Source organism: Oryza brachyantha, chromosome 5, assembly GCF_000231095.2.
Source record: "Oryza brachyantha chromosome 5, ObraRS2, whole genome shotgun sequence".
In the NCBI taxonomy this organism is placed as follows: domain Eukaryota; kingdom Viridiplantae; phylum Streptophyta; class Magnoliopsida; order Poales; family Poaceae; genus Oryza; species Oryza brachyantha.
In genome coordinates this window covers 9,029,487-9,049,815 of record NC_023167.2, presented here as the reverse complement: position 1 = coordinate 9,049,815, position 20,329 = coordinate 9,029,487, and the positions used below count along the sequence as shown (strand labels likewise).

Genomic DNA, 20,329 nt, shown 5'->3' with positions numbered 1-20,329 from the left:
GAAATTAGCATATAAAGTTGGCCTTGCAAGTTCTGAAATTACAAGTTCTGAAATTACCGTCCAAACTTGAAAACTAATAATTTATTACAATTTGGTCCAAGTTACAATAGTCATTATTAACTGTTGGTTTGTCATTATTTTGTCAGTTTGTTTAAATAATCAGATTAATAAATGCATGATAGACAAGCAAATACAAATGTTTGGTTTATATATGATTGCATTTAAAAGAATTTATAATATCTTGAAGTCGTAGAGATAGCACGAGTATATACTAGTTACTCTTCAAGTCCAACTTCTCTGGATTGGATGCAACCACAAGGGATGCCTCATGCAAACAAGGCAATCACTTTCTAAATCTCAGGAAAGAAACCCGGAATTGCTTCAGAAAGTTGATGAAGCAAAAAAAATGTATAAATAGGCTTCTGGAGAATGCTCAAAGGTTCTTGCTTTGCTTAATTCAAACAGTGCACTATCAGTAGTATGTAAATGGGAACACCTCTCAACATTGTGAGGTAACTCATTTACAACCTCATGACACATGAACCTATATCAACTACTATATCATTTGTCTTCTAACTTATATTTGCTTAGTCAAATACAATCTACATTGCTAGGAGTACTTACGGTGGAAAATATTGGATGGAAAAGAAATTTTAAAATATGTTATCTATTGCACCAACTCTCATGGATGTATATATAGTACACATAGGAGATGCAATAGATACTTGGAGTACAAGGCAAATATTTTATCATATCCTTTTAGGATTTTATGTTTATCTCTAGATATTCTATTGGACTATGTTATCTCTAATTGTAGATATTTTATCTCTAACATTCTCCCTTAGTCATGTAGTTACCAAGGTGTAGGACCGTTTATTAGAGATACAATTGATGATGGTGAAATAGAGAAGAAAAGACGATGGAAACACAAGATTTCAAATCTAGTCACAATCGTTTGCTTTGCTCTCTCTAATGGACGATCCTACACATTGGCCCTACACCTTGGTGACTGATGGAGAATGTTAGAAACAAAATATCTTCAATTAGAGATAGCATAGTCCAACAAAAAGTTCTAGAGATAAATATAGAATCCTATAGAGATACAATAGAATAGTTCCATTGTACTCTGTCATGCCCCAAAGTTCTGTTCTAGCCCGATTAACCAAAATAAATTGTTAAGAATAATTTGTTTAATTCAATTAGAAGCTAAACCCCAATGAAACAAAAATATCTAAATAAGTGGAAGCGACTTGTCAGAATATTTTAAATATTCCGTAGGCATCGAAATGAGCTAACTGGATTATAAGTGTAATTTCATTTTATCGAAAAAGAGAGAAATAATTATTAAAAATCAGGAAATGAAATTGGTTTCCTTTTCCTTTATTTCTTTCCTTTTCCTTCCCTTCTTGGCCGATGGGCCATTTCTGGCCCAACTCCTCCCGCGGCCCATTGGCCTATCCCCTTTCCCCTCCTCCCTCCCCTTCCCTCCCCGCTGAGCCGGAACAGGCCCCTGCCTAGCCGGCTGGCCAAGTCCAGGCCACCCCCTCCGTCCCTTGGGGTAGATGACAGGTGGGCCCCCTCCAGCCTCCTCTACCGGGGCCACAACTGCCGCCCGGCCTTCACGCGCCCAAGTCGCCGCACCTGCACCTCCCACAACTGCCGCCTCACTCGCTTCCCCTCTCGCCCCAACGGGAGGGAGGACTCATTCCTCCCCACCTCTCCCACAACATCGCTCCCTCCCCGCCACTCCCCTAGCCATGTCCGGTCGACACCCCTATAAAGGTTGCCGCCACCCTCTTCCTCCTATCGCCTGCTCTTGCTGCCCCGCTCCCACTCTCCCTCTCGTGCTCGAGCTCAAGCCGCTGCTCCCGGCGATATCCGTCATCTATTTTCCTTCCTCCTCCTCCTTCCCTCCCCACATGCGTCGTGCACCGCTCTCACGTCACCATGCACCCCGTCAACGTCATGTTGTCACCGACCATCGATGCCGTCGTGTCACCGCCACCACCGCGTCCAACGAGGCCACCCGGCCAGTGTGTTCGCCCTCCCCTATTTTTCCACCCGTGGACCGGCCGAGGACCGAGTCTGTGGTCCCAGTCCACGATGGATCCTGTGAGCCGAGTCACCGATGGGTAGATCCCACTTGTCGGCGCCTCATCCCTCAGCTTAGTCAACGCCCCTGTTAATTGCGCAATGATTGATTTAGAACTTTTCTATTTAGTTAGAAAAAACACCTAGAACTTCTAAACATCATTGAAAATTCATCCGATCTCCATTTTAGTCCATTCAAATTGCAGAAAATTCAGAAAAATGCAAAGAATCCATTACAAATAGTTTTATGTACTGTTTTAGTAGACCTATAGCATGTTTTTACTTGTATGCTTTGTTTGTCGTGTAGAATCCAATTCTGTCGACGCTCCGGTTTACTTTGAGGTTGTCACCCAGATTCCGGCAGGTTCCGAGCAAGGCAAATTGCATATTCTCTTGATCATATTGATACCATGATTATAAGTGTCTCGCTTTACCTTCAAAAATGCATGTTTTACTTTAATTATAGGTTAGTGCCTATTAATTAGCCATCAGACTTTATATGTTTTACCTTGTTATACTAGGGATAATTTGACTATCATTAGGACTAGGTTTTGATTAGTCATGCTTAGTTCAACTAGCCCACTGGAAATTCATTAATTAATGATTAGTTGAATAGTAGCTCATGGTTAATAGTAATTACCCTGCGATTGTTAAATTAACTAAAACCTATTCAATGGAGTGTCGTGGGTGCATGGTTTTGATAGTCGCTCCCATGGAAATTGAAGACTAGTTCATGAGAAACCCTAAAAGAAATATAGTACTAACCACAAGCCATATATAATAGGCAATGGTGGGGTGGGGCTTGTGGTATAGCTTACCCTGTCCGACGTACCCAAGCAAGGGTGAGCGTGATGGAATATGGATGGGCCCTGTGACGGCCTATGCAACTTCCGAATTCACTTAGGCACAAGAGAAGGTTGCCTACCTTGGTGTAAGGTAGGAGCGAAACCTAAAGTGTGGTGCGATTGGATAGTGATGAGGACATCAACGTCATCAATACATCCACAACTCCACCAGTACAACTTCATGGTCCCATTACCCTCGCTCGTGCACGTCAACTCAACTATGAGGTGAGTTCTTTCTTGAGTTCATGTTCCTCTTTTTTATACCCCGGAGATGCATGCACTATTGCTCAGGAACAATGGAGAGGATCCAAGGGGGTGAGTGCGAGGTGGATTTGGACTGTACGACAGTGACAACTTCTAACGGCCGCCACAACTTCATGCAAACTCCGATTTGGGTGTTCAAGTACTTCATGGAAAGCTTATCAAGTCTACTTTCAAATGGATCCAACCACATCTCATTATCTGTTCTGGATCGGCCGCTATTGCTATTTTACTTCGGACTGGTTTATGTCCATGGGTGCTGCGTCATCTCTTTTGGTCCAATGGGCCGTGTATCAAGTTGGGCCTATTAGGGGCGTGTCCTAGGGTTAGGTCACGACCCTGTGGTCATGCCTTCCCCTATTTATACCCTTGGCCGCCACCTAGAATGATGGGTTTTGTTTCTACAAGTTAGCTTTCGTTACTTCCTTGTACACGTGTTTACAGAACCCCACCATTATAATCATTCATCTTTGTGAGTCATATCCATCTCGCAATTGAGTTTCTTATTTACTTGTTCTTGCTAGTTCTTCGATTGCTTGCAGGACAAGTGCCCTCGTGGCCGGCGTCGTGCACCGCAAGATGCGGCGACCATTGGAGGTGGTATATCGGTTGCTATGGCGTAGCGTCCTTGGACAGTTGTAGTCGAGCCATGAACGTCATCTCCACTTCAATCGAGTTATCCTCTCATTGAAAGATCAGGCACCAAAAAGAAACCCTCGCATGTCTTCATCAGATAGGGCGTTATGCGATAGGTTCTATCATGGTTCCTTTATGATGTGTCGTGGTGGCACGTCAGCGCATGGTAACATGTTGTGGGGCCATGTATTTTTGGTACAGTGGTACACCTCTAATTAGAGTAAAATTATTCGAATAGTCGTGCCCGTGGTTATGGGCGATATACCAAATTCACCGTGGTTAGTCTCACCTTATTAATATGCTTCTTTTGTAGCTAGTGTAGTTCGGATGATGAGTTGGTCCTGTCATAACTTGGTGTAACTTTGGACAATGATGAATTTAATTATTTACTGTACATTTTTGCTTTATTTAACCATTTACTCATTTCTTTTCAATTCTGATGGCCTGCTGCTTTATGCAAAATAACTCTTAGCCTCCCTTGATATCAATTGCATTCATCCCTCTCTCCTCGGGTGTGACTTGCGGAGTACCGTGTTTAGTATTCAGTCTTGCTCAACTTTCCCACCAGAGTTGGAGCATGAGTCAGATGGAGGCATGCAATTCGCAGGAGTAGGCTTCATCCCACCATCAATACTGCCTATGGCTTGGAGTCACCACTTGGCAAGATCAAAGACTAGTCTAGTTGTTTATTTCCCTTTTCCGCTGTATTCGCAAGACTATTTTTTTGTTTATAAGACATGGAACTGTATGTCAATTTTATCATCTATGTACCCTGGCTGGTCCTGGACGGGAATTTAATACACATTTAGTTTGAAAATTCCGATTCGGAAATTCTGGGCGTGACATGCTCCAAGTCTCTATCTCTTATATATATCTCTTATGTACGCTATATGTACACCATATGAGAATCTGTGCAATACACAACATAACCTAGGATTCCCCCCTATTCAATATTTTTCCTCACTTACTACTTATAGGATCTACCACTTTTGAGAATTGAAATGCTTTTAGAAAAAATAATATAGATGAGAACATTATGCAGCAACTTCCAAGAATTTATTAGCTTATGAAAATGACTAAATGAGTGCATTATTATGCCATAGACTCACTTGTTGAAAATAACATAAATCCTAAAGCTAAGCCTTTTGATTTTGCTTCTAATTCAATCAAAAGTTTGAGAAGGCACAGTAATAAAGTAGAACATCTATAAAGTACAAAGCAGGGAAATATTGGATGAAACATATGACATGCGGTTTAATTTTATCTTGGTATATCAGTTACACAAGAACACATGGTATTCTGAATAACTAGAAGCAACCATGATAAATATTGAGCCAAAACCAAAAACAAGATTACCACGAGTTACTCTACCAACAGGAGTAGAATGATTAACCATTAGCGGTAGACTCGCTTTTGATTATGTCCTATCTTACACCCGCTCATAAGATTTCATAAGGTTATTGAATAAAGTTTGTAATAATGCCCAGAAGAGACAATATTTGCAATATATATGCAGAAAATTCATCGTTATACATTCAGACTTTCGAGGTTTAGTTATTCAGTCTTTCGTACATACAAAAGTCTCAACATTTGAGATGTTAGTGAGCTTTTGGTATCACTAATAATCATACCACCAGAGCTGAACGTGGGTTTTGATAGTAATGTGCTAAGAGTACTGTAAGAAAATCCCTAGCCATGAGAGACAATATAGGGTATTTTCAGCATTTTGCTTCCACCACAGCAGAACATTATGTACACTATTATCTTTCTATTCGTCTTAATTTCGTTCAACCATTTCTTCTTATTGACCTGTAATCATTTCTTCTCCACCACAGCAGAACAATATAGAGATGGGTTAGACCCTGAAGAGAAATATTCCTCTTAGATCCGGGTCCAACCCATTCCCAAATTGGCCGGATCATCTCATCCTAGCTGGAGGGAGTCACGGTGTCATCCGCTTTTCGTCCTTCGCCGGCGACGGTTGCTTAGCCGCCAGAGGCAGAGCCACCGCACCACCACATGTTTGCTCCTTCCCCTCGTTGTCTGCGCCGGTGCCATCAACCGGATGCTGGATCTCCTTCAGCAGTGCCACCACGTCCTTCATCGCCGGGCGGTCGTCGACACGATTGGCGATGTAGAGCACGGTTGGCGACGGAGAACACCTACAGCATCTCCTGCACCTGCGCCTCCGGTTTCCCACGCAGCCGTAGGTTGAGGAGCTCTGTCACGGCCTGCTTCGCTTGTAGGTGCTCCAGTGCGTCCAGCGACGGCGTCTAAACAATCTAGCAGCATCCGGCGGTAGCGCTGGTGCATCCGGCGTCGATGGGGGTCGTGGTGGTTGCTCCGGCAAGATTGTTAACATGGACTAATTAATAGATGGTTAACATTATCCATTCCATTTCATCTTCATCCCTTATACCAAACGAAAAACAGTCTCCATTCTATTCCTCTAACCAATAGGCAACTAAAATCATCCCATTTAAAAAAACCGGGATGAATCTAACTTATCTCACCTCGTACATGAGCTAAACAGATTATAAATTCTGTGTTCAAACTAACTTTTCGAAAAACCGGTGAACCTAATAAACGAGATGCTTTATTTTGGGTCCCAAAATTTTGGAAAAAAAAAAACAAACCACCCCAAAAATTTGGAAAAAAAAAACAAACCACCCCAAATAAGTTTTCCCTCCAAGTTTCTTGCGCCGACAAATGGATCAATTTTTAAGATAATGTTTTTAGAATAGTTTATTTGTAAAATTTCTTTTGTAAAAAAGGCCAGATTGCAAAAAGTTAACCATTATCAATTTGCATCCGTTCAAACCTGGCCGAATTGATCCACTCAACTCCAAACCATGAGCCATGGACGTACCGGGTGATACGTCAGTAAACGCATAGTGCTGTACCAATAGTAGTAGAGATAGAGATTGTCAGACTCGAATTATATTATGTTCCGTATCTCTTGCTGCAACCGGCATCGTACGACGCGGCCCGTGGAATTCCGGGAAAGTCGACGTCTCGCACCCTCCCTCTCTCCTCCCGTGGGTAGGCCAGGCCGCATGCCACACCACCCCGCACCGGATCTCGCCTCCGCCTCCTCCTCCTCCCGTGACCGGTTTCGGCGAGAAACCCCCAAATCCGTGTGCGCCGCCCGTCGCCGCCCTATATCCCCTCCCCTCCGACGACCCAGGCTCTCCCCACTGCATTCGGAGTCGTCCGCACCGCACGCGTTAGATCCCACCAACCTAGGCGCTCCCTCTCCCTGCCCCGATCGGCCCCCGTCACACCGGGGGCGCGCCGCCGCTCCGCCCGGCGCCGGGGGGTATAATACCGAGGTACAGTCTTGCGCCGTGCTCCGGTCACTGAGGTTTTTTTTTTCTCTCTCTCGGCTAGAGGTGGGAGGAAGGATGAACCTTCCTTTGGTCGGATGTCACCGACCGGAGGAGAGGAGGGATTGGGTATTTGTGTTGGATCTTAGTTGTTGTCGTTAGCTCGTTGCGCATGGCGGTGTGAAGGGAGGGGGAATAAAACGAAGCTTTGTTCTTTCTGTGGTGGCTTGCGGTGTTGTGTTATTCCTTCCTGATTGCTGTGGGGAATCGTGTGCTAAATGTGCCTCCTTTCTGGCGCAGGGGGTGGAGCTCTCCTGCGGTTCCCCATGCAGGAGCCGTGAGCTAGTCAGCCTGTTGCTGGACCAAGGCGGGTGCTGTGAGATCGATTGCTTCCTCGGTGAATTTGGCCTTCTTGCCTATGCTGACTGTATTGCATTGATTGGCCCGGGACATGGGAATCTTGGAATTCTGAATCTGCTGTTGGAGCGAATTGAACATGGACAGAAGAAAAACTGGAGTGGTTCTATTCTGCCTGCTCTTTGTCCTTGTTCGGACAGCCTCGGCCATCGCTGAGACTGAGATCGGTGATGTGCGCGTTGTTCAGGAAGCGCCTGATAGGAAGCTTGAGGGTGCAGGCAGACAGGATGGGTTCAAGAGCAGGAGGGTTTCGGTGTCTACGGTTGCGTGGTCGACGCTTGCAATGGCCGCTGTGACCGGGTTGGGTGCGCTGCCCTTCTTTTTCCTTGAGCTAGAGGCCCAGTGGGCAGGGCTTTGCAATGGCCTGGCAGCCGGGGTGATGTTAGCAGCGAGCTTTGACCTTGTGCAGGAAGGTCAGGTGTATGGCAGTGGGAGCTGGGTTGTGTTTGGGATTTTGAGCGGAGGGTTTTTCATTTGGCTCTGCAAGAAGGTACTTCCTATTTCATTCTCTTCAGTTTTCTTCAATATCACTTATCATTTTCACCTATCATAAATATCGGACCATATATACAATACAATGGATTTATACTTGACAGAGCCAGTCGTGCTTGTTATAAAGACACAATGACCCGTTAGTTAGTTCATATATATTCATTCAAATGGCACGTACAATACCTCACAATCAATTACCGTAATTTAAGACTGAAGCATTGATTATTGTACATCTTGGTAATTACTATGTTACGGAGTAGAACACTTGTTGCATTGAACAGGGTCTGTCCATATTTATGTTGGCATACTCTTAATTTCGGATTCATGAATGTACTTTAGTCCTGAATCCAAGAATCGGATTATAACAAATTGAGGGTGTCAAATGCTCAAGATTACATGTCAAGCAAAAATCTAGACTCTTGTGAACAAAGTAGGCACTTAGTCAGTACCCATAATGTGAGTTTACAGCACTGGGATATGTAGGCCAATAAAGAATATTATATCTATATTGTACCTACCGGGGGGGGGGGGGGGGTTGTCAAGAGATACCAATGCATCAGTTATATGTATTGCACTTTATTATGGATTTAGGGGCATGGGCCAGGCCCATGTGCACCAATTTAGGCATGATAAGTTAGGAAAACTGAAATAAATATAGGAGATGATCTAGTTAGGAAAGAGATGAGGTTTCTTAGCGAACTAGATAGAGATTTGATTGGTTCCTACAATATTACAGATTACATATCATGTCAAGTCAGTCCTCCCTATATATAAAGGGCCCCCATGTACTCTTATTATCAATCAATCAATGAATCCCTAAAGTCAGCCCTAAGTCTCAGAGCCTCTTTTAGCTCAGCAGAGAGAAGCCCTGCTGGCACTATTAGAGAGTGCCGTATCCCCTGGTCTTCAGACCTTTCACGTAGCAATCCATAACACACTTGTGGGCAGTTCAAAATCTGAATTCTACTTTGCTCTTTCATATGAAGTGCATTTGGCATTGTACCAGTTTGGTTGAGTGCTTGTGTTTTGTGTTATTTTCAATGTGTTCCTTCACATTTACTTTTTAACTTATTTCCTATACTTCTATTGTAGATTTTTTATATTGTTTCATTGTCCACAGTTTCTCGAACAATATGGAGAAGTAAGCATGCTGGATATAAAAGGTGCGGATGCAAGTAAAGTTATTCTTGTTGTTGGAATAATGACGCTCCATTCCTTTGGGGAGGGTTCTGGTGTTGGTGTTTCCTTTGCTGGCTCAAAAGGATTCTCTCAAGGTCTTTTAGTTACTATAGCTATTGCAGTACACAACATACCTGAAGGCTTAGCTGTAAGCATGTTACTGTCTTCTAGGGGTGTATCCCCCCAAAAGGCAATGATATGGAGTATCATAACATCTTTACCACAGGTGCTTTTACCCTATCCTTGAACTGAAATATGAGTTACCTGATAAATATATTCTCCTCATTCTCTAGTCAGCTTGAAGATTTTCTCCATTTTTTTGAGAAGTAGTTCATCTTCTATAACCAGACAAATGAAAAATAGTTTTTTTTTCATTTGCAAGTGGGCTAGAATGTCAATTTCCTTTTCTATAAAATTGATCGCTCTACTCCATTCTTTTTCCGTTTGTTATTGTGTCCGTGTCGGTTGTTATTTTGTGCAGCATAATACATTTTTGTATGCATGCGTGATTGTGAAACGGTAGAGTTACTTTTATGATTAATATATTGATGATCTTTGTCCTGTGCTCTTGTCATTGAAGTTCTTATATTGTTAGGATCATTGCTCAGCACTAATTTTTTTAATAATCATTACAAGGGTGCTTTCTTTGTGGTGGCATGCATTTCACAATTTTCCATCTTGCTTGCATATTTGGAAGTCCCTGAATCAAGCGTTTAATGCATTAATTTAAAATTTGGTGGTCATCTGTGAAGCTGAATTTCTTGTTAGTACCTAGCATCCAAACCAATAAATCAAAAAACATGGCAATCTCCATGGTTCTGATGGATAGCTGACAAAATGTTTGTTCGAGGAAAATCAGCACCTAAGACAGGACTTTGTGCTGACGACATCCATATCACTCCTGTCCTTTATTACTTGCTGTTTTGACTCTTCTCCAGTACACATGTCTGATTTGCCTTTTCATATAATATATACTCCCTTTATCCCAAAATATGGCTACCTTTAGATTCAAATTTTGCCCCAAATTTAGCTACGTAGGACATATAAAAGGTGATCTTTTACCCCATTACTCCCCAACTACGCCTGGTGTCCCCTATTACCCCACTAGCCTTCGAGATCCTCACCCTACACATAATATCCTCAATCCCATCAAACCTAGACTTTTCATTTCAACGTTAATTCCTCCAAAACCATAGTAGGTCGATATATTTTTGGGACAGAGGAAATATGCATGAAAAATATTTATACACATATGTACATGAAAGTATTTTTCATGAAAAATCTACCAATGTCATTTTCACATACCAAAACTAGTACTTTTGCATTTATCGGTAAACTAAGATTTTGAGATTTGATTGCACGCAGACTAAAATATCATCAAATAGAGAACAAATGTTTGTGCAGCTTCGTTCTAGTATTACATTGTGATCAAAATGTTTGGCTGCCTGTATACAACATCATACCAACTTGATTTCAAGCTACATTTTGGTGCTGACATTCTTTGCCTTCCATTACTCTGATTACGCTTTCATTTTTCTTGACTAATGCAGCCAATTGTTGCTGTCCCTGCATTCCTTTGTGCTGATGCATTTCAAAAGGTGCTTCCCTTCTGTACTGGTTTTGCTGCAGGATGCATGATATGGATAGTTATTGCAGAAGTTCTTCCTGATGCTTTTAAGGTGAACTAATCATTTAATCAGAAGATCTGTTAATGGATAAAGCTATTGTTTTGATGGTTTCTAATTGCAGTTTTGACTAATTTTTCCTTGTATGCAGGAAGCCTCTCCATCTCAAGTTGCTTCTGCTGGAACACTTGCTGTTGCTTTCATGGAAACATTGGGTACAGTTCTTCAGGGATTTACTGATGGCCACAAGTAAGCTTCCTCTAAACAATTCCAGGGTTCTACTTGGGTACTTGTGAATTTTCAGTTGATGGTATTAATTTCTTATGACCTGCAGCTCGGAAGACGCAGCAGGCTTTTTGGTATCACTTGTATTTGGACTTGGTCCACTTTTTGGAGGAATTGTACTTGTCGCATTCTCTCTTACTTTCAGCATGCCGCACCCTCTTTTGACTGGTGTAGCATCTGGCATAGCCTTCCGTCTTGCAGCATGGAGACCTTTACAACTTCTAATGTCGTCGAAGATGGGTCTATTTACAACTTTATTCCTCCTTATTGGAGGTTCTCTCATCTACCATATTGCCACATCAAACATCCTTAGGGTAGTTAACCGCAAGAAATCTTCTATTAATCTCATTACATCGTCGTCAGGCCTCTCACTTAGTGTCCTCACACTGCAATCACTCCTTGCCTGTGGTTCTGTCTTCCTTCATGCATATGCTGAAGGTCTTCAACTTGGTGTGGCGGCACGCAAGGCTTATGGTCTAGGACGCTACATGGTTCTTCCGGTTTCCCTTCATGGTCTACCACGAGGCGCTGCTGTTGCGAGCTGCATATATGGTGCAACTGATAGTTGGCGCGCAGCCTTGGCAGCTGCTGCTTTGACTGGCTTTGCAGGGCCAAGTGCTGCCATCAGTGCAATCCTCGCGAAGATTGACTACAATGGACTGGACTATTGGATGGTCATTGCCTGTGGTGCTCTAATTCCAAGCTTTGCCCGGGTCTTCAGACGCTCGCTAAGGTTGGACATGCGGAAGAGCATCTGTGGGCTTCTGATAGGTTTGGCCTTTGCCTCTGTGTGCTTGATGTCGACCAGATTCATCTGCTTGCACACTCCCTACTGCAACTCAGCTCCAGAAGCGGTCACATAACCTGTCTTCTTTTTTTTCGCTGGTACAGTTGTAGAACATGTAATATCAGTGTAACGATGATACAAAAAATGGAAAGTTGTTACCGTTGAGGTTGAGGAATCCCCTTGTATGGACAAATCAAAGGGAGATAAGCATTGAATATATACTGGTCAAATTTCGCCGCCTGTTCGTCCTGAAACTGTGGAGCAGCCCTGTAAAAATTATACAAAATTGGTTGGATTGTTGCCAACCTTGACTCTATATGAGCAGACCCGACCTTGACAGAAAGAGGTGGTGTGCAAGTTTGGTTTAGTCCACTTTATGTAGTGCAGGTGGGGGCAAAGTTATTGTAAGATCTTTTGTACTGATTGATAGGTATCTACTTTACAGAGCTAGCAGCATTTTAAGGTGATTATTCACCAGATTTTTTTATGGATTATACTTGATTATATGGCTAACGTAAACATTTAAGAGAAAATCTATGATATGCCACTAGCTTTAATCTAATTGTACGATTTATCACTGCCTTTGTCACATTCTACAACATACTTTTGTTTAATTTCTAAGATTTACTATTGCTGTCTGGTTAGCCTTCAAATCATTAGTATTGTACAATTTTGTCCAACTAATCGAAATATTTCTGGGCCAAAAACTTTCAAAATTTAGATGAAACGAAATATCATATTATAAATATAAAATTGTAAAGATCAAAATTTACCTGACAACTCACGGTATAGAATGGATTCTCTCAATATCTAAAGAAACAAGTGGTCCATACAATGCAGTAAAAGACATCTGGTTACTCATTGTGGATATCAGCAGCTTAGTTTACAGGAGAATAAAACTCATTGCCACTTTAATGTCGAGGGCCACCGATTCATCTGTCTCGTACAAGGGAATATTTTCTTCACAGAGTATATATTTACCAAGAAATCAAATGATATGCATTTGGCATTGAGAAGCATGGCAGCTGCAGCTGATACGGCAGGTTCCTTAGATTAAATCTGTAATCCAAGAGAATGCTAATATTTTGTTATCTAAAAACTTATATTGGATTCATTTAAAAAATATTGGGCATAAAGATTACACACTGCTCGATGGTAATCTAAAAATGAATAACTTATATTAGAAACTCATATTTTTGCCCTAAATTTAGGATACAATTGAGGTGATTTTAGGCATGAGTAAATATTATGAATGTATTTGATAACCTGTTAGAGATATATTTATATTTTCTAGTTTAATTTCCAAAATTTATTTTTTAGAGATCAATTTTAGACATCTCTTGAAGATGCTCTTAGCGCATGCTGCAGTCTGAAATCTCGTCTATTTTCTTCGTCAGCTGAAATCTCATCTATTTTATTCATGAACTCAGTTGATCTTTCCTCAATTTTCCCTTTAGGGCTGATAGTTGTAATTGCAAACGACGAGTTTTGAGCTAGCGCTGTACGTGTTTCGTCACAAAGTACGCCTGATTCTCGAAATTAAAGGGTAATTAAGAAATTAAATCACAAAAAGGACAAATTGCTAATATGTACTCCGTATCGTATCAGTCAGTTGGTGGCAATGAATAAACGGTACGGATAAGTCCCCTCAAATATTCAGCAACGAGAAAAACATACCCTTTTTTACATTTTATTAAATAATTAAGATTAGCATTATTATATCTATTTCACATAATAAAAAGTTTCAGCACTTTCTAGATTAATGTAGATTTTAATGAATTAGACACATAAACTATATTGATCCATCCACGATTGAATTTAGATAGAAAAAATATCTTATAATATGAAATGGGGTGGTAACAATGGTATGGCGTATAGCCACGATCTGGTATGAAAAATCTCTGCACATGAACCATGCAGATCTCTGTCTCTCTCTTTGTGAACAACCGCGTTTATGACATTCCTGTGTTTAACTGTAAACACTGTTTACGGTTAACAGCTTCTTCGTACCTCCAAAGGTGAATGAAAGAGGTTATTATTCCGTGTACTGAAGCAACATAATTCCAAAAGTTTCTCCAACTCATAGTACTTGATGCTTCACTCTAATTTATGGGAGAATCTAGGACATTCAAGTAGGGCAAGCAAAGTTTGGAATTTTTATGGTGATGAAGGCAGAGGTGGTCCTTGTTTGGTATGTCAAGGGGAAAATGAAACAGATATTTGTAAAAAAAAGTATGAATAAAAGTTGTATATGTGTTCTTAGTGATATAATAATAAAGACGGTAAAATAAGCTAAAGCCCTAAAATAAACTTTAAATTTAAGTTTAAAAATATAATTTTTGACTTATAAGCATAATCACAAACGAAAAGACTAAGCAAAAGGGCTTAGCCGAGTAGTTTCGTGGTTCTCTGGGATTTCCCGGCCCTTGGTCCTTATAGGGCTACTAGTTACAGAAAAAAAATCTGGACAGTGCGACGTCAAATAGACCATCCAAGTGATCAACGTGCTAGAGAAAAGTCGATGTAACAGTTTTTCCTTTTCGAACAACGCAGGAGATGCATGCATAAAAGAAGAAATACGCATACGGATACGAATCTCGAAACTCCACACAGTAAACACTAACATGCGTTCGAAAAACGCTAAACGAGACCACTTAAACCACAAGAGCTATCGATAAGCCAACACATCCTGTCTTTTTCGCTTCTGTTTATTTTTATAAGTTATAAATTTGAATTTTCAACCTTAAATTTAGAGTTGTTTTTTGAGTTTTCATTGTAGTTTATTTTAACCTTAGCTTTTATATCGCTAATAGCATGTGTATAAAAGTTTTTAATTATAAATTATTTTTATTTATAAATATCCTATTTGTCTTTTTTTTCTAGAAAGTCAAACAATAATCCCCCTGGTAGTACTGAAGCTCCTCCTAAACACCAAAGTGTGGCATCACTTGCTACTTATTGAAGCACCATTGACACTCTGGTACATTTGCAATAAGCATTTCACCGTTGTTGCAAAGTGATTCTCTGCTATAAGACTAAGGATCCGATCCAAGTTTGACAAACAACTTGAGAAGCACGCTCAGGCCGCATTTGGCCGGAACCATAGTTAACTAAGCGATCCTTGTTTTTCGCGTGCACGCTTCTCAAACTGCTAAACGTTGTATTTTTTTTGTAAAAATTTTCTATAGGAAAGTTGTTTTAAAAAATCATATTAATCTATTTTATATTTTTTTAATAATTAATAATTAGTTAATCATATACTAATCTATTACTACGTTTTCCGGGCTATGCATAAGTTAACTTATGCCCCCCATGCCGAACAGGGCCTCAGGCACGTTGCTTAGGATGGTGGGTCAAAGTCATGTTTTGGAGAAAGACATTACCAAAAACTGGAAATTAGCTATCAGACACCGCCCGCGATGTGGAGAGAGAACGGAATTTTTGGCATGAATGGACAAAAATACCCTTACCTGATTTAATTAGGTAGGAGAGTTGGGGCAACAAAATTGAGCAAGGGCATTTTGGTCCATTCATGTCAAAATTTCGCTTTCTCTCTCCACGTCAGCACAGACACTAAAAAAGGGAGGCGGTGTCCTATAGCTAATTTCCAGCTTTTGATAGTGTCTTCCCTAAAACTTGACTTTTGCGGTATCCCCCAGCTAATTTTACAAAGTCAAGATATCCTCTAGCAAAATTTCCCTTTATATTTTTGTGCTTACCTTTATGAAGCTATAAATGTTTTTTTCCTAGATCGACCTACATGTTATACCACCCATGCTAGTGGCTAACAAGCAGATGACCTAGAGGGGTGGTCAATAGGATTTTTAAAAACATCGCTGAGTTAAACAACCTGAAACAAAACTAACTTGTGTGTCTAGGTTTACAAGTGTGGACCAAGATTATAGTCAAATGTAGGAAGTAAATTGCAAAGAATTAAATGAGATTGAGGAAGGAAATCCAATTGCAAGTAATGAATATAGCTCTTTCCCACAGTACCAAAGTCCATTGGTGCTCCCATCATGGTGGTTCTTCTCTGCTTTGGAAGGAGAACCCTAGAAACCTTTCACAAGCTTCTTGTATTATCACCAGTATCGTCTCCAAGATACGCTTGCATGTTAAGATGCCAAAGAGCAACAAGATGAGGTCTTCGCTTAAAACCCTAAGCATAAGACTCTTGGTGGGTGCACATTAAGCCACCCTTCTGACTCAAAGAATGATCATAAGCATTAAATTGTCTCTAATTTGCTCCAAGGTGCCCTTAGAGTCTCCCATAGGCTGATCAAGTTGAAGTAGTATCCAAAGATACCAAGAAGTCCATAGCACTAGCTGTTTATAGCCCCAACTGCTCAACTAGCCCTTTAGTTACCATTGATTGTATTTGCCAAAATTAGTACAAGGCTGAACGGTGTTTATACTTTTTCAAAACTAATAAACTAGTCATTGGGCTATAAAGACTTGGACAGTCTAACATCTATCCGTTAGCGACTATCTAATGTCGGTGTTGGATTGTTCAATCAATTCCAACTTTGCTAGCACAAGTGTAGACCTAGATTGTCTGACATCGCACCGGATTGTCTGACTCAATCTGTTCACAACAGTGTGCTCTCACCTACTCCCTCCATCTCAAAAAAACCAACTTTTCGGTTTTTGTGTCGAACGTTTAACCATCCGTCTTACTTGAAAAATTTCAAGAAATTTTAAAAAATTAGTCACACATAAAGTATTATTCATGTTTTATCATCTAATAAAAATAAAATTATTAATCATAAATTTTTTTGAATAAGACGAAGAGTCAAACATTGTATCTAAAAACTGAAAAGTTGATTTATTTTGGGAGTATTGTGCAAACAAATTACACTTTGTGAAGCAACGTTTGTCAGATTGTCTGCCCAGTTCAATTCCATCAATCCAATCAACACATAATCGTGTTAGACAATGAACCGATCGGACTGTCTAATTACGTGCAAGATTGTCCGACTTAGTGATTTTCCAAAACTAGACATATATTTAGCTTGGATTGTCTGGCATCACTTGGACTATCCGACTAGTACAAATTTTGGAACATTTTCAAAGAACTTTGAACAAATAATACTTCCAAAACATTGATACAGTTTAGGACTTGGTGTTGAGAAGCTAGCAACCTAGTATACGACACACCTTGACTCTAGCAGCTTCGAAAGCTCAAGCTAATAAACCTCATACTAGCATGGTCTTTAAGAAATTAAAAAACAAACAATTTCTAAAATGTTAAGCCCAACTCCTTGAACATATGTAGACATACAAGGAAACAATTGTACCTCCACCTCTTTTGCTTGTAAGGGGATCATCCAACCAATTTATCGTCATTTCAAACATTTCCAAACCCTTAATCTCAACCACTCAACAAAAAAGATTAGTTCAACTAATTGTTTGCAATTTATTTAAAAGCAAAAGAATGCATTTTCGAAATTTATGTGCAACATGATCGAGAGGTGTGATGACTTGTCTAGCTCAAAGTCCTGCGAACACGGGTTCTCGCATGTCTTGTTCGCTACTCCCGGATCTCTAGCAACGCGAAAGACCGGCAGAGCGTGAGATCGCTACGGAAGGAAATAAGAAGGATTTAGGACGACTTAAACATAGGGAGGGTTTGCTCGTAAATGCCCTAGCATTTTAAAAAGCAAAGGTTTTGAGAATAAAAGATTAATAAAATAAAACAAGAATTTTATTAATACAATATATGGAAAATAGTTGAAAGGGTGTCAAAATTAATTTAGAGTGACTAAATAATTAAATAAGGAAAGAAAATATATTTTTGGATAGGTAAACAGAATAAATATATTTTTTTGAAGGAGAAGAAGATTAAATGAGATTAAATAGAAATTTTAAAACAACAGAGGGGCCGAATTAGACTTGACTTAAATAGAGAGAGATTAAGGAGAAGGGGGTTGGCAGCCCACGGCAGCAGGCCAGTCGGACCATCTACAGGGTGAAGAGAGCGGCTGGGGAGGCGACCTAGCCCATCCATGAGACAGAGGAGGTGAGCGGGGCGATGCGGCGAGGGAGGGAGAGAGGGGGAGGAGAGCGGGTGACGGGGGGCTCGCTCGCCATTTTATAGGCGCGGCCAAGGAGAGAGAGAGCGAGAGAGAGAGCGCGTGCGGTGACGTGACTCAATGGCAGCGGCTCAGGCGACGTAGCCGACGGTGGTGAGGTGGCATGTGACAGTGGTGAGGCAGCAGAGGACGACGACATATTGGCTGTGACGACTTGTATTGCTGGGGAGGCGAGGTGACGGAGCGCGACAGTGGAGCAGGACAATGACGAGGCAAGGGGAAAAGGGGCTGGTTGATGGGAGGGTTGGGGCGGCAACGACGATGCCAACCGCTATTGGTGGTGTGGCAGAGGGAGCATGGTGGCACAGCTTGCGAAAGCGTGGTGGCTTGGCGAAAGCGGTGGTGGCTAGTGGAAGCGGCGACGACACGACGGCTCTAGCACGACGTCGATGGGACGGGGCGGCAGCGCGATGGTTATCGCGGGCGGCAGTGGCATATGCGCGTTGCGTGGTTCGGCAACATGACATGTCAGGCCTGCGTGATGGTGCGGTTGTGAGCGGTGGCGGCGCGCTGCCATGTGGCGGCTGGCACCCGTTGGCGTGTGGCGTGCGGGGCAACAACGGCATGCAGCGGCTGCGACGCCGGCGGTGGCTGGCGCCCGTGCCGGCCAGAAGAGGGAGAGAGAGGGGAAAAGAAAAGGAAAAGGATTAAATCCAAATAATTTTGCAATTACGATTTTTAAAATTGGGTTTGAAATTTCACAATTTTTGAGATGTTACAATTGCCATTTGGAACTCGGGAGCTGCAACTGCAAAGGCTCAAGACGATACTATGTATGGGAAAAGGGGTGACAGATGTGACGGCTATGCAGGCTAGGGTTATGGAGGCAAACCATTGGCCGACACACGACGAATTTGGGCGATGTAAATGGGGAGGGGTGGGATTGTATGGGAAAGACAACCGATCTCAACCATTTATTTAGATGCAGATGATTCTGTTCATCGGATTTGTCCTATGAGTGAGTCTTTTGTGTTGGTGCACTATAGGATAGATCAAGGGGTGGGTTGCAATTGCACATCGTGTGATGAGATCATGAAAGAAAGGAAAGGGGATTCAAACAGTTAAATTACGGTTAGAAATGACACACGTGTTAGCACATTGAAATTTACATAGGGATGGAGAGATGCATTATGATGTATAGCTACACTTATATTTTATCTAAGTATGAAATGCATAAAAAAGAGCACATACATATTTTAAATTTGCTATATAACTATTAATTTTACCAATTATGAGTTGCATACTTTTTTAGGCAGGTAACTTATCCGGCGTGAAAAACGTAGTAATAGATAAGTACATGATTAATTAATTATTAATTATTAAAAAAATATGAAATAGACTAATATGATTTTTTTGAAGCAACTTTCCTATAGAAAATTTTTACAAAAAATACACCGTTTAGCAGTTTGAGAAGCGTGTACATAGAAAACGAGAGAGATAAGATATCTTATCCGGGTGCCACACGGGGCCTTAGTGTAAAATTAAAAGTGCTGGAATTTTTTCTCCAATTGCTTAATAATATCCCTGTTACTACACCGTTAGCATTGATTGATGTTAAGATCTCCCCACTAGTTCATATCTCTTTAAACATATGTTAAAATATTATACAAAATGACTATATATACAAATAATAGGTAAGCGCCGTTCCGTGCGCATGTATCTAATTAATCCCAAATACCACCTACATAGAAAACCAAGCACTAAATCAAAACAAAGCTAGCAAAGGAAAACAAAGAGGAGTAGGTAAAAATTGGTCGAGGATACCACTGACGAATTTTTTTAAAACAATTTTAATAAATAATTTTATTATTAAATCTTCTATATAAATATTTCTATCATCGGAATCTTTTTAGTCATGTCACCTCTCCTAACCTGATAAGGTTTGTCAAGCCAAATTGGATGGCATGGCAGGTAGCGTTGCCATGGCAAACTAATTACTCCTCTGTTTCACAATGTAAGACTTTCTAATTTTGTCTAGATTCATATAGATACTAATAAATTTAGACATATATATATATATATTTTATACATTCATCAATTAATAAATTTAGACCAGTCTTATCATATAAAACGGAGGTAGTAGCAATCAACATTGGTACGTAGTCTTGTCACGCCAGGCGGGATGCTGGGGCCAAAATATTTAGATGGTGAAAATATTTATATTGGAGATGTAGTAGTAAATTATTTATTGAAAATATTTTAAAAAATAAAAAAATCACCACCGGCACCACGGCGAAGCAAGAGAAAAAAACGAAGAGAGGCAAAGAAACCAAAAGCAAGGAAGGCAGGCAAA

At 40.9% G+C, this 20,329-nt stretch overlaps 1 protein-coding gene across 1 annotated transcript; it reads left to right on the top strand.

Moving 5' to 3' along the window:
* The first annotated feature begins 6,838 nt into the window (after positions 1–6,838).
* Positions 6,839–12,177, top strand: LOC102709176 (putative zinc transporter At3g08650). Its single transcript, XM_006654191.3, has 6 exons — positions 6,839–7,165; positions 7,460–8,066; positions 9,189–9,473; positions 10,798–10,926; positions 11,024–11,121; positions 11,207–12,177. The coding sequence occupies exons 2-6, from the start codon at positions 7,656–7,658 to the stop codon at positions 12,018–12,020; spliced, it is 1,737 nt and encodes a 578-aa protein (XP_006654254.1). The 5' UTR covers positions 6,839–7,165; positions 7,460–7,655; the 3' UTR covers positions 12,021–12,177.
* Positions 12,178–20,329: the final 8,152 nt, after the last annotated feature.